Source organism: Cervus canadensis, chromosome 28 (genome assembly GCF_019320065.1).
Source record: "Cervus canadensis isolate Bull #8, Minnesota chromosome 28, ASM1932006v1, whole genome shotgun sequence".
NCBI classification, from domain to species: domain Eukaryota; kingdom Metazoa; phylum Chordata; class Mammalia; order Artiodactyla; family Cervidae; genus Cervus; species Cervus canadensis.
The window spans coordinates 48,149,378-48,161,382 of record NC_057413.1 but is presented as its reverse complement, the minus strand read 5'-3'; the positions used below and the strand labels follow the sequence as shown (position 1 = coordinate 48,161,382).

Here is a 12,005-nt window from a genome sequence, read left to right as displayed (position 1 = left end):
CTCTGGAGGCGGGAGAGACAGACTGATGAGCAGAGAGCCTTCCGTCAGAATCCAGCCCTCAGGGGCTGGCCCAGGATGGGGCCCTCCCAGGCCACCCAGGTCTCCAGGGATCCCTGCCTATCTGGCTTAGTTCCGCAGGGGAGGAGGGGGAGTGGGGGAGAGGCTGCCATCCACTCAGAAGTCACTGACATTGTGGCTCTGGGACTTACATATTGGTGCTCAAGGACCAAGTGAGGTAACCATGAGCTGCCAGGGGGTAGCTGGGTGTGTGGGAGATGAGGCCCTAGCCCCTTGGTCAGTAGTGCTTCCAAGGGTCCCTATAAGGAGAAGTCCCCTAGAGCATGGTGCCAGCTCTCCCTGGATGCCCTTTGTCCTATGAAGCCTTAGTTCATCTGTGTCTATTTGTAGCCACAGCCTGGCCGGCAGCTCGGGATTCAAAACCGAGATCTAGGTCCTAACCAGGTGAAGGGTTCTTCCGGCTGAGAACCCTTCCTGTACACAGGAAGGGAACACGAGGCCTTCCTATACTCCTACCTGGAGTGTATGTCCCAGCCAGAGACACGCCTGAAACCGCACCAGCCAGCCTGGCTGACCTGGAGATCCCAGACCCATCACCCTTCCATTTTTTCACTCAGGGTCTCAGAATTTGTCTGATCTCCCCACTCAGTTCTCATTCATGGCCCCTGCCACGAAAGCACAGTGGAAGCCAGCAATGTCAGACTCATTCTCATCTGATTCTACCAGGTTGACAAAGCTGGGAGATTGTCACATCATATTCCAAGGGCTCCAAATTTCTAAGCAAATAAGCTTCTCAAGGGCCTAAGCTAAATATATATATATATTTTTTGAAAATCTCTCATTTAATCTAGCCCCCACTTTGAATAGATAAGAAAAATGATTTGGGAGGCTGAGAACACCTCTGGCTGGGGTTACCCAGTGACTCAGCAGCAGAGAGAAGACCTGGACCCCTGACTCTGGCCCCAGTCTTTAACCGAAACTGCTGAGCTGGAGATGTTCCAGTCTGCACTAGGCTGGACTCCCTGAGATAGCTCTGGGAAAAGAGCTAAATTGTTGGTGTGGTGTGTGTTACTGGTGGTGCTAGTAGACTTGGGAGTGATTTGGTGGTGATGACGGGAGGTGATAGTAGTATTAACAAGAGCTGTTGAGTCTCTAATGCAACCTCAGCTCTGCCCCAGTCCCTGCCCTCTGAACATGCAGTCTGGCAGGAGGGTTAAAACAAGTGATACAAGCACCCCCGCACCGGCCCCAGTCTCACCCCTCTGAACCCCTGCCCCCACACCCACTGGAATGAACATTTTAAAACACAGATCCAACAGGGTAATGTCTCTGTTTAAAACCCTTTATCAGGGACTTCCCTGGTGGTCCAATGGCTAAGACTCCGTGTTCCCAACGAAGGGAGTCCAAGTTCAATCCCTGGTCAGAGAACTAGATTCCATATGCCACAGCTAAGATCCCACAACATGCAACTAAGAGTTCACATGCCACAGCTTAAAGATCCTACGTGTTACAACTAAGACCTGACATAAATAAATAAATATTAAGGAAATAATCATAGTATCCAAAAGGTAGAAGCAACCCAAAGTCTATCAGTCGATGAATGGATAAACAAAATGTGGTCTATCCATACAACAGAATATCATTCAGCCTTAAAAAGGAATGAAGTACTGATAAGATCTAAACATGGGTGAACCTTGGAAACATGCTGTGTAACGAGGGCAGTCACAAAGAGCCACATATAGTGCGATTCCAATGATATGAAATGTCCAAAATAGGCAAATGATACAGACACAGAAAATAGACTAGTGGTTGCCTTGGGCTTGAGGGGTTGGGGAGAAATGGGAGTGATTGCTGGTAAGTATGGAGTTTCTTTCTGGGGCTGATGGAAATATTCTAACTTTGATTGTGATGACTGGTTGTACAACTCTATGATACACTAAAAACAAGGAAGATCTGTATTTTAAGATGTTGGGTGTAAAAATCATGTTTCAGAATAGTAGGTATAATATGCGCCTCTATTTATATGAAATATATATGGAAAGAGTGCTATTATTATAAACCTAGAAGGTCTGAGATGGTACACACCAAGGGGTTCACAAAGATTGCCTCCAGATGGTCACATTTGTGGATGGGAGGCTTTTGTGTTTTATTTTACATGCTTTTAGCACTTGCCTGTTCATTACAAACATGACCTGCTTTTGACATTTTTGAACAAGAAGGAAGGTAAAAGCATGTGGGGGTCCCACTGAAACCTAGTGAATCAGGCCCTAGTGCTCCCTTGCATCGTGTCAAAAGAAAGGAGAAACAGGAGATGGTTACACAGGCTCTGGGATGTCAGAGCTGTGGTGGGGTGGTCTCCTCAGAGGGAAAGCAGGACATCAAAGCCTGGGTCCTTTTCCCTTGGATCCCAGGCAGTGCTGGGAGTCTGCCCTGGGACAGAAGTTGTTTATGTATTGTCTAGGTGAAAGATTCACACATACTGAACCTAGGGTCCAAAATGCAGAAAGTATAGCAAGTACACTCCACTGCAGCCTCCCTCCCCCCACCGCCCTTGCCTCCCAAAGCAACCAGAGGCCTCTAACTCCTCTAAATAGGTGGACATTACACACACAGTCCTTTTACTAGATACACAAAGCCATCTCCTCCAGAGCAGAGCTTCACAGCACCCCCACGACATCACATGCTCTACTAACAGGGCCCCATTAAATGGACATTTAGATTGTTTCTCAGTGCTTGCTTTTACAGGTTTACAGTCTCTGATCCAAACAATTGAAAATCTTTTAGAATTCAGAATACATTTAGAGTTAGAAAAGCAACTCAGTGTATAGTCTATATATTAGAAAACATCCCAATAGGACCTAAGGCAGCATCCCATAATCAAACATGTTAATACTTCACTGCAAATATGTATGATAAGTGGAATTAATAGACTATAAATGGTCTTGTCAGGTTTTGATACCAAATGAGTTGATGCTGATCTAATGGGATGTCTGTCTCCCAGTTTTCAGAACTTTCTGGCTTTTGGAATTGCAGATGAGGCTTTGTAGAGCTCAAAGGATGCTGCCATGGATCACTTAGGACATATAATTTTGCGAGTTTACAGGTATATCCATAAGATACATTTCTAGGAGTGGAGATGCTGGGTCAGAGGTTCTGTTCATTTGTGATTCATAGATTTTGCTAGAATAATGACCATTATTCTTCCTTGCCTATAAGCTGCTATTACTTTCTGTACACTTCCTGTAACACTTGTGCTTTTGTCTGTTAAACTGGGGGCAATGAAAATTCTCCCCCCCTCCCTCTCTGCACAAAGCTAGACTTAAAAGTCTCTTGGAGCCAGGGGAGCAGAGAGAGCCCGAGCTTTGCTATCAGAGACAGCAGGGCCATCCCCTTCCACCCACGTGACCCTGCACAAGTTACCTGTATGCACCCTGAGCTTCCATGTCCTCTTCTGTAGACAACCAACCTCCAGGACAGTCCCTCCTCACATTCCCACCAGCCTGCTCTCTCCCCACTGCCTACTCCCAGCCCCAAGGCCTGGGCTTTGCCCTATCCCCCAAAGGAAAAAGAGTCCAGGCTAACAGAAAGAAAGGTCCACAGGCTTTTTAATGGTGTGATGGCTACTTCCCTTCCGAGACCCGATCTAATCATGACAGCGGCTTCCAGGGTGCTGGGGTGGGGGTGGACAGGTGCAAGGTGGGCAGAGGCCATGCAGTGACTAGGAAGGGTGGGGGAGGGTGTTACATTCTGTTTGGCATGTAAACATTCTTCAGTGGCTTCCCCAGGGAGGGGAAGGGCAACTCCCTGCCCCTCACCGCATGCTCACCAGGGCTGATTCCCCCTGACCCCACCCCAGCTGAGAAGACTGAGCAAGCCAGGCCCCTGCAAGGAGCTGGGAAGGGGGCAGCCCACATACTGGGGGCACGGCTCCTCACCTGCACCCTCTTCGTGCACAGTGCGGCTGGGGAGGGGAGGCATGTTCTGGGGTGAGCAGACCTGCATCTGAGCCAGTGACACAGGCTGTGGCGATGGGGAAATGCTGGACGGTCTGGTGGTGGTGGTGTGACACTCTTTTATAGAGAAAGGGGCTCAGGACTGGGAGGGCTTGGTGGGCAGGAACCGGTGCCCAAGGGGGAGGAGACTGCAGTGGGAGGTGGGCACTGGAAGGTGTGTTTTCCTCTGCCCTAGACCCTTCCGAGGCGGGGGGGAGGAGCAGAGTCAGTCCCTTAGCCCCCCACACACTTGCCCCCTCCCCTCCTCCCCCACCTCGGTGACATTCAATGACGCAGAGGCCTGAGGTCAGTTGGGAGCCCTAGGGAGGTCCGGAATCCCAAGGGCAGACAGGGTTTTGCGTCTCTGCCCAGCTCGAGTGCTGGGTGAAGCTAGAGTGTGGGATGGGTTTGGGGCTCTCTCAGGCCGCCCCCTTTTTCCTCCCAACACCAAACCAGGGTGTTGTTGGTCCTGGGGCAGGGGTGAGGCTGGGGGGCCCTACATTCACGGTTCGGTTGGTGGCAAGGAGCAAGCCCAGGTCCTGGGCACCAGGGGTCATGCCCTGGTCCCCACCTGGCACGAGCTGATTGTCATTCGAAGAAGCTCTAGGTGGGAAGGAGTGGCCCCTCCTCCACCCCCTCTGCTGGACCCAGAGGGCAGTAGAGGCCTTGGGATGGGTCTCGGGTTGACAAAGAGGGCTCTGTCCGGAGAGGTTTCCTGAGTGTTCTGGGAGCTTCTGCGTCAGTGAAGGGTGAACCTTGAAGGCCATCCACCCTGAAGTCGTCCCCTGGGCTGGTCTGCAGAGAAGCCACCACCTTGGCATAGAAGCAGCTGCCCAAGCCTGCCGACTCTCCATCAGGGGCTTCAGCTGGTGCCACCAGGCTTCTCTCGGGGCCGATTTCCTCACAGGCATCCTTCTAAGTGATGGCGGCTGGATGCTGCCAGACCACTAGGGCAGGCTGAGGCCTTTACTCCTCTTCCCCGGGCTGTCTTGCTCTGCTTTCTGTGACCCAGGGAAGAACAGAGGGGCCATGCCAGGGGACAGAAGCTGGGGTGCCGAGGATGGAGGAGGACCGCAGGGGCCTGTCCCAAATGGGCAGGGTTGGCTATCCCCTCTGCAGCCCCTTGGCCCAGATGTAGGCAGTTGAGGCTGATGATGAGTGGGGATGAGCTATGCAGGAGCCAGACCCAGGAGGAGGCCCCGTATCCATTCATGGAGTAGCACAGGCCTCGCCCTCAGCAGGGACTGCTCAGCCGCATGGGCTGGACAAGAGGGGACAGGCTGAAGGGTGAGCTGGAGGTGGAGGGCACTGGGGCTGGACCCATCATAGAAACATACAATCCAGAAGTGAGAAGGCCTTTCTGCCTCGAGTCCAGGGGCCAGCTGTCTGTCTGCCTATTTCTGCTATCTCTCCCTCTGGGGGAGATGATGGTCTGATCCAGCCCACTCTCCAGGGCCAGGAGGACAGGGAGGGTGATGCAGCCAGGACTGGGTCCCTGAATCTCCCAAGGGCCAGTGCAGAGAAGATGATAACCATTCTCCACCCCCACTGAATTCAGGAGAGAGAGAAGTTGGCTGAAACTGCAGTAGGCAAGATTGAGGTTAGATGGCAAAAAGGAATTCCTGATGGTGAGGGGTCCTGAGCACTAGATCAGGGAGGGGACCAAGGGAAGGGGTGAAACGTTTTTTAAAGCCCCTCCCCAACTTCCCACTGGGAAACACTTGCCCAGGAAAGCAGCCCCCGCACACTTGATGGTTCCCACACAAACTTAGGGGAAGGGGGTCGTTGTACCCTAGAGGTGCAAGGGAGCACCCTTCTCCCATCACCTGCCCACTGCTTCCCACAAGGGTGGCAAGGACGGTGCTGACTCTGCGGCAGGTCAGACCTGCGCCCTCACACCTGAGTAGACCAATGGCTCCCAGGTCTCACCTCCCCAACTCCAGTCTGGCAGCTGAGAAGAGGTCTTTCCAACCACCTGAGCTCCCAGGGGATGGTGGGATTAGCCCCTAGTGGGAGGCTGAAGCCTCCATTTCTGGAATTTGAGGCTGCCTTTCCGAAAAGGGCGCCAGGATTGGGGGGGGGGGGGCGGACTTTGGCTGGAAGAGGGTCAGGAGAAGGGAAAGATGCCACAGGATGTGTAAGCAGAGTTCCCTAGGGGAGCATGGGGAACAGCAGAGGCCTGGTGGGTGAGCAGGGGTCCCCATTAGTGGAGTCCTTGGTGAAAAGTCGCTGAGCCTTCCCCGGGGCGGAGGGTGAGCCTGCCCCACCTGAAGGGCAGCAGGAGGAGAGGCGGAGAAGGGGAAGGATGGGGAGGCGGGCGCTCCCCCAGGCCGGTTCCCCAATTGGCAGGGCCGGCGGGTGGTCGCTGCGTGTGCTGGCGCGCGTCCTCGCGGGTGCAGGCGGGAAGCTGGGTGCACGGGTGGCGCGCGTCAGGCGCCTAAGGCTGTGCTGGGAGCTGTTTCAGTGTGGCCGGCTGCGGGTGGGGGGCCGGGGTGAGGGTGGGGGGCCGCAGAGAGCCGCGCGCATCATTATCTGGCCCCCGCTCGGCTCTCCGCGACCCCCGCCCGGCCTTTGGTTGCTGCGCGCTGAGTCTGGACTTTCCCTCTGGGTCCTTTCTTGGGGCCCCCCAAAGGGGAGGGGGTGCCTTCAGGCTGCGCCCGGGCCTGCGGGGCGCCCCGAGGTGGGGCGGGCCCAGGCCGGGCCTGGTGCGAAGGGGAGGGGCTCTCTTTTCGGGACAAGGACCGGCTCCGCGGGGACGCGCTGGGATGGTGCGCGGAGGAGGCGGGGAGGCCGGGACTGCGCGGGGCTGGGGGCCTGGTGCCGGCTGGGGCTCGCCCGGGGCCCGGGCCTCGGCCGGAGGGCTGTTTGGGACGGAGGTCAGCAGCAATGGCCGTCCCTGGGGGCTTCTGCAGCTGGAGCCTGCGGAAGATGCGAGAGGAGGGCAAAGAAACAAAAGGAGAGACAGTTTCAGAATCTCCCTGGGCACTGAGCCCGAATCGTGCATCCTCAGAGGTGGATGAGCCTGAGGATGAGAACTTGGCACAGACGATCAAACCGAGGCACACAAACTGAGGCGTGGTGCCCCGTCCTGGAGGACGGGGCCTCTAAGGGCCACCCTCCCCCCTCCCCCCAGCCCCCCGCCCGGGCTGCTACCAAAAGAGCTTGCTGCATGCTTTCTCTGATATCTTTGTTTCATCTTTACATTCTACTGCATTATATACTTATGCTTATATTAATATGGGTAATGTTTTCTCCCAACTATTCTAGCCTTTATCTTTGAGCTTCAAATGCCCCGTGGCACACCAGAGACTGTATGTGGACCCCACTATCCCCCATCAGCCTTTCCCAAGCCTGCCTCCTTGACATCCCTCCAGACACTCCCTTGAGCCCAGTGCCAGGGCTGGGACCGGAGTCAGAGGAGAGACTGGGTTGGGGAGGTGTGGCTGGATTATCAGTATCCCTTGCCTCCAGGGAAGCCTCCCCTGGAGGAAGCCTTCTGTGGTCACCCTCTGCCACGCGCCCCCCCGCCCCCACCGGACTGGCAGCGGTTTCTCACCTGCTGGTGATGGCTGTGTCAGATGCTGGGGCCGCACCTTGGGGTCTGTCGGGGGGCTGCTGGGCTGTGGCAGGCGTGGGCATGCGGACGCTAATGGGGCGGGGGATCCGGCTCCGGGTGGCAGCTGCCCGCCCGGCTTTCCTGGGCACCGCAGGCTCGGAGGCAGGCGTGTCCTCCTCGGAGCCTGTGCCTGAGAGAGTCTCAGAGGCGCGGCGTTGCTCCTCGCTGGAAGAAGATGAGGCCCCAGAGGCCAGGCGCAGTAGCAGGCGGCCCTGCCTCTTTTCCATCACCAGCCGCGCCAGGTCTTGCTGTGGTCGGGCCCTCTTGCCCCACCGCTCTTTGGCCGACAGCGAGCCAGAGGGCTCCGAGCCCGTGTCCTCCTCGGACAGCAGGACAGGGATTCGGCTCCTGGGGCGAGGGCCTGGCACGGCGTGGCGACTAGGAGAGATGGTGGCCAGTTTTTCAGGGCCTGGCTCCAGCAGGGACACGGGGGCGGGCCCATCAGCCAGGGCTGGGCCGTTGGGCAGTGAGTCTGTGGTCACCTCCAAGGGGCCGCTCCCCGGGGGTGCTGACATGACACAGCTCTCAAGCCCTGAAAGGGCAATGCCGTTCTCCAGGTGTGCAGTGGCCCCTTCCTCCGCCACCCTCCCATCAGAGGGCACCTCCAGGCCCAGCTCACCCCCAGAGCTGAGCTCCTCAGACCGGGAGGCTTGTCCACCGGAAGACATGACATTGAGGTGAGTTTTCTCCGCAATGTGCACAAAGGTCCTCTCGACTTTGGTGAAGGGTGAGGAGGTGACTGCCACTCCCCCTGCCCCGATGGCCACCGCTCCCGTCCCCTGCCCTGCCACAGGCCCAGGGGGCTTGGGCTCGGACTTGAGGACGGAGGACAGGGTGCCTGGCTCCGACACATCCAGCTGGCTGCCAGTGGGCTGGGGCCGCTCCTGCTGAGGGGTGAGGGCGGCCAGAGTGCCCAGGTCGGGGTCGGGGGCCAGGTCGGCAGTGACGGGCGACTTCTTCATGTCACCAGGGGAGACGAGCACCAGCGTTTTGGAGCCCTCCTCAGGCTCCAGGTCCCCGTCAGCCATCGAGGCCCGGCCCCTGGACTCTTTCTGATCATCGGCCAGCAGTGTGGAAGGCGCACCCTCCTGGCTCCGGTCTGTGCTCCTCTCGCTGCCTTCGCTGCTGGAGCCGCTGTGTGGTCCCAGAACCTCCCCCAGGGCCACTGCCTCCTCCTCCTCCTCCTCTTCCTCCTCCTCCTCATCTTCCTCTTCCTCCTCCTCATCCTCTTCTTCTTCCTCCTCCTCTTCCTCCTCTTCTTCCTCTTCCTCCTCCTCCTCCTCCTCTTCCTCCTTCCCATTTGTTTGAGGCTGAACAGGAGCCAGTGGGACCTGGGGGGGTGTGAGTAGCATGTGCGAGAAGCCCACCCTCCGGACCCTGTTGAGCAGCCGAGCCCGTTCACGGTAATCGGAGAGATCCTTCTTGAAGTCCTGGTAGGGCAGGCTCAGGGGCACAGCTCGTGGGAGACCGTTCACCTCAAACGGGGGTGCCACGGAGAATACCTGCAAGGGGCACACACAGGGACCCACTGAGGTCACCGCCCTGCTCCTGGGCCTGACTGCACCCCCAGTCTTGGAGGCCCGCCACAGTGTGCATTCCACTAGAGCAGGCACAGAGGCTTGTTTCGATCATTGTTCCATCCCGGGAGCCTAGGCTGGTCCCTGGGACCTAGTAACTGCTCAATAAATCTCTGATGACTGTTTCCATGCTCCAGGTCCCCTGGAAGTCCCAGGCTTTTATCCCAGTGGCTCTTCCATCTCCCAGTCTCCCCTTAACCCCCACTCCTCTCCTGTATCCCACATGTACCCTGAAACCCAGAGCCAACTATAATTCAGTCAATAGAAGAAAATGACAACTGCAAGCCATCATAGCCACCATATAGATCAGCCCTTCCTTTTGCAGGTGAGGAAACCAGGTCCAGAGAGGAGCAGCAAGTGTCTGGGTTGCCCTCACTGCCTCCTCATAGAGTACAGTTCCTCAATAGCCAGGGAGTTGGCCGCGGGGCCACCAGAACCTGTCAGGGCACAGTTTGGACTGTCCTCCACCCCGTGAACTACAGGCTGGGTCCCTGGAGCTCCAGCCCCCTTCCCACCTGCCTGTCAGCCAGGAATTTTCCAGTCCTCTGTAGGTGCTTTCTCCAGAAAGTCACAGCCAGCCTATGAAAGACAGTTCTTTTTCACTTGATTACTTTTGTCCCTTAGAAGTTTTGGGCAGAGTCCTTGGCCATGCGATGGCATGTCCTTGGTTTTCTAGACTCTTGCCACATCTCCCTTCAGCCTTCTTCCTTCCAGACTCAAAAGACCTGAGCATCTTACCAGGGCTTCTGCTGCTATGTCTTCTCTAGCTCCACCCTTGTCAATCTCACATCCCTGGGCACCCACACAGCACCAGGCCGCATCAGGGCTGACATGGCTTTGTTCCTGGGGGAATGGTACAGACGGTATCCAGCACTTTGTTAGCCTTTTGAACACACAGGGCTTCTGTTTTCTGAAACACAGCCCTTGCAGACCCGAAGCCCTGGAAGGGCTCCAACACCTTCAGGGGTCATCCAGACTCTCAGGGATTCCTGCCAGGCATTCCTCTTGAACATCTGTGTCTGCTGTCCTATCCCCATGGGCACAGCCCTGTCCTGCCTGGAGGTTCCCCAGCCACAAGCCTGATTTATTTTTTTTCCATTCTGCATTGCCCATCCATTCTTCCTACAGCTGCCCAAGTGTAGGCAATCTTCCTGAAACTTAAATCGGATCTCATTTCCCCCTCTTTCAAACCTGCAGAAACCTATGGTGGGCCCCACAGTCCTCTGGAGATAGTCCCAATCCTTGGCTTAGCATATGTGCATCCTCACTCCTCCCCACTCCTCCCTACCTCACCCCACCCCATCCCAGCCCATGATCTGGCTCCTACCTCCTGCTCCAATCTCACTTTGCTCCCCTGCTTACATTCCAGCAGTTCTCAAAATACAGTTTTCTCATACTTCTGATCCTTCCCTAGGCAGCTTCCTCTGCCCAGGGGTCCCTCTCTCTCTACTGACATGACAAATTCTTATTCTTCTTCCAGCACCCAGCTCAAACAGCTCATTTTCCCAAAAGCTTCTTGTCCACCCAACAAGCAGACTTCACCACTCTCCTTGTTTTCCCACATCCTTCCTTTGCAGAACCTTCCACCCTCTATTTCACAGGCATGCCTTTACATGGTTCTCTCTCCTGATAAATGGTGAGCCCCTTAAGGGTTTTTTATCCATTCATGCATATGTAAAGTCCTTGAATGTCTATTGTCTTGGCCACTGTGTTAGAGGCTGTAAATTTGTGGATCAGCAAGACAGACCTGATCCTTGTTTTCATAGAGTGTGCAGTCTCTAGGTTAGGAAGTGAGATGGGGATAATGCATACTCCACAAAGGCTGTGACCAGAAACGAGGTCATATAAGCAGTGGGTCTGGCTTATAGCAGTGGATTGATAAATGTTAGCTCCCTCCCAACCCCATCCCACCCCCGCCTCCTACCCCCTGCTCTGGCTTACCCTGGTTTGAAGATCATTACCTCCCTCCTCAATCCCAGAAACTCCGGGATGCCATACCTATGGAGGCAGGGAAAGAAGAGGCTCTCCAGCTGAGGTCTCTGTGCACTTAGCCCATAGGCAGGTGGAGGAGAAGGAATCCGCAAGGCCAAGATTTGCTCAAGGCTGTGACTTCTCCCTTCCTTAACTGTCATAACCTTCCTCATGCAAGACAAGATAGTGTCAGACACCAGACAGGACCCCAGCACACTCTGGAGTGTGTTATGATTATGTGTTTCTCCTGTCTGGCTCAGAACCCACCCACTGAGTACCAGATACATCCTACTCAGCAGGGGTATCCTTCAACCCCACCAAACCACTCTTCCTCAGCAGAATCCCAGCCTATTTTCCTGCCCATCTCTGACATTTTGGGCATCCCTGTTAGAACGACCTTTGCCCCTGCCATCTGGCCAATTCTTGGATCTCTCTGGAAAAGCCCCATCCAAAGGATGGATCCTCTGCTCACAGTGCCCACGTTAGATGCTCATAGGTGGAATCCTCTCCCCTTCCATTACATGGGAGGAATGAGGTATCTGCACTGGAAATCAGGCATCACTGATAATATCAGACTGGGAAACTGAGGCCTGGAGAGAGGCATCAATAGGCCTGAGTCACAAAGGCACACTAGTCAGGCTAGCCCAGAACTCAGAATTCTTCCCACTGCTTCACTGGCCCCTCACCCTCCCAAGTGGTAAAACTCAGGACCCTCTGCCCTTCAGCAGAGCTGTGAACCTCAGCGAAGACACAGATTTACCCTAAGGATCACCCTGGCCTGGGCATGCTTGGTTTTCTGTTTCAAAGCCCCTTCCCATCTGGCTCCAATTT

At 55.5% G+C, this 12,005-nt stretch overlaps 1 protein-coding gene across 5 annotated transcripts in view; it reads right to left on the bottom strand.

The window, feature by feature from the left end:
• Positions 1–3,606: 3,606 nt before the first annotated feature.
• The window catches only part of TTBK1 (tau tubulin kinase 1), a 41,629-nt gene continuing 33,230 nt past the window's right edge, over positions 3,607–12,005 (bottom strand). For all 5 annotated transcript variants that reach the window (XM_043450723.1, XM_043450726.1, XM_043450727.1 and 2 more), the window contains 2 exons: positions 7,567–9,128; positions 3,607–6,929 (listed from right to left, as the gene is read on the bottom strand). In XM_043450723.1, the coding sequence (XP_043306658.1) occupies positions 6,539–6,929; positions 7,567–9,128 (1,953 nt within the window). In that variant the 3' untranslated portion in view covers positions 3,607–6,538. The remainder of the gene's footprint in view (positions 6,930–7,566; positions 9,129–12,005) is intronic.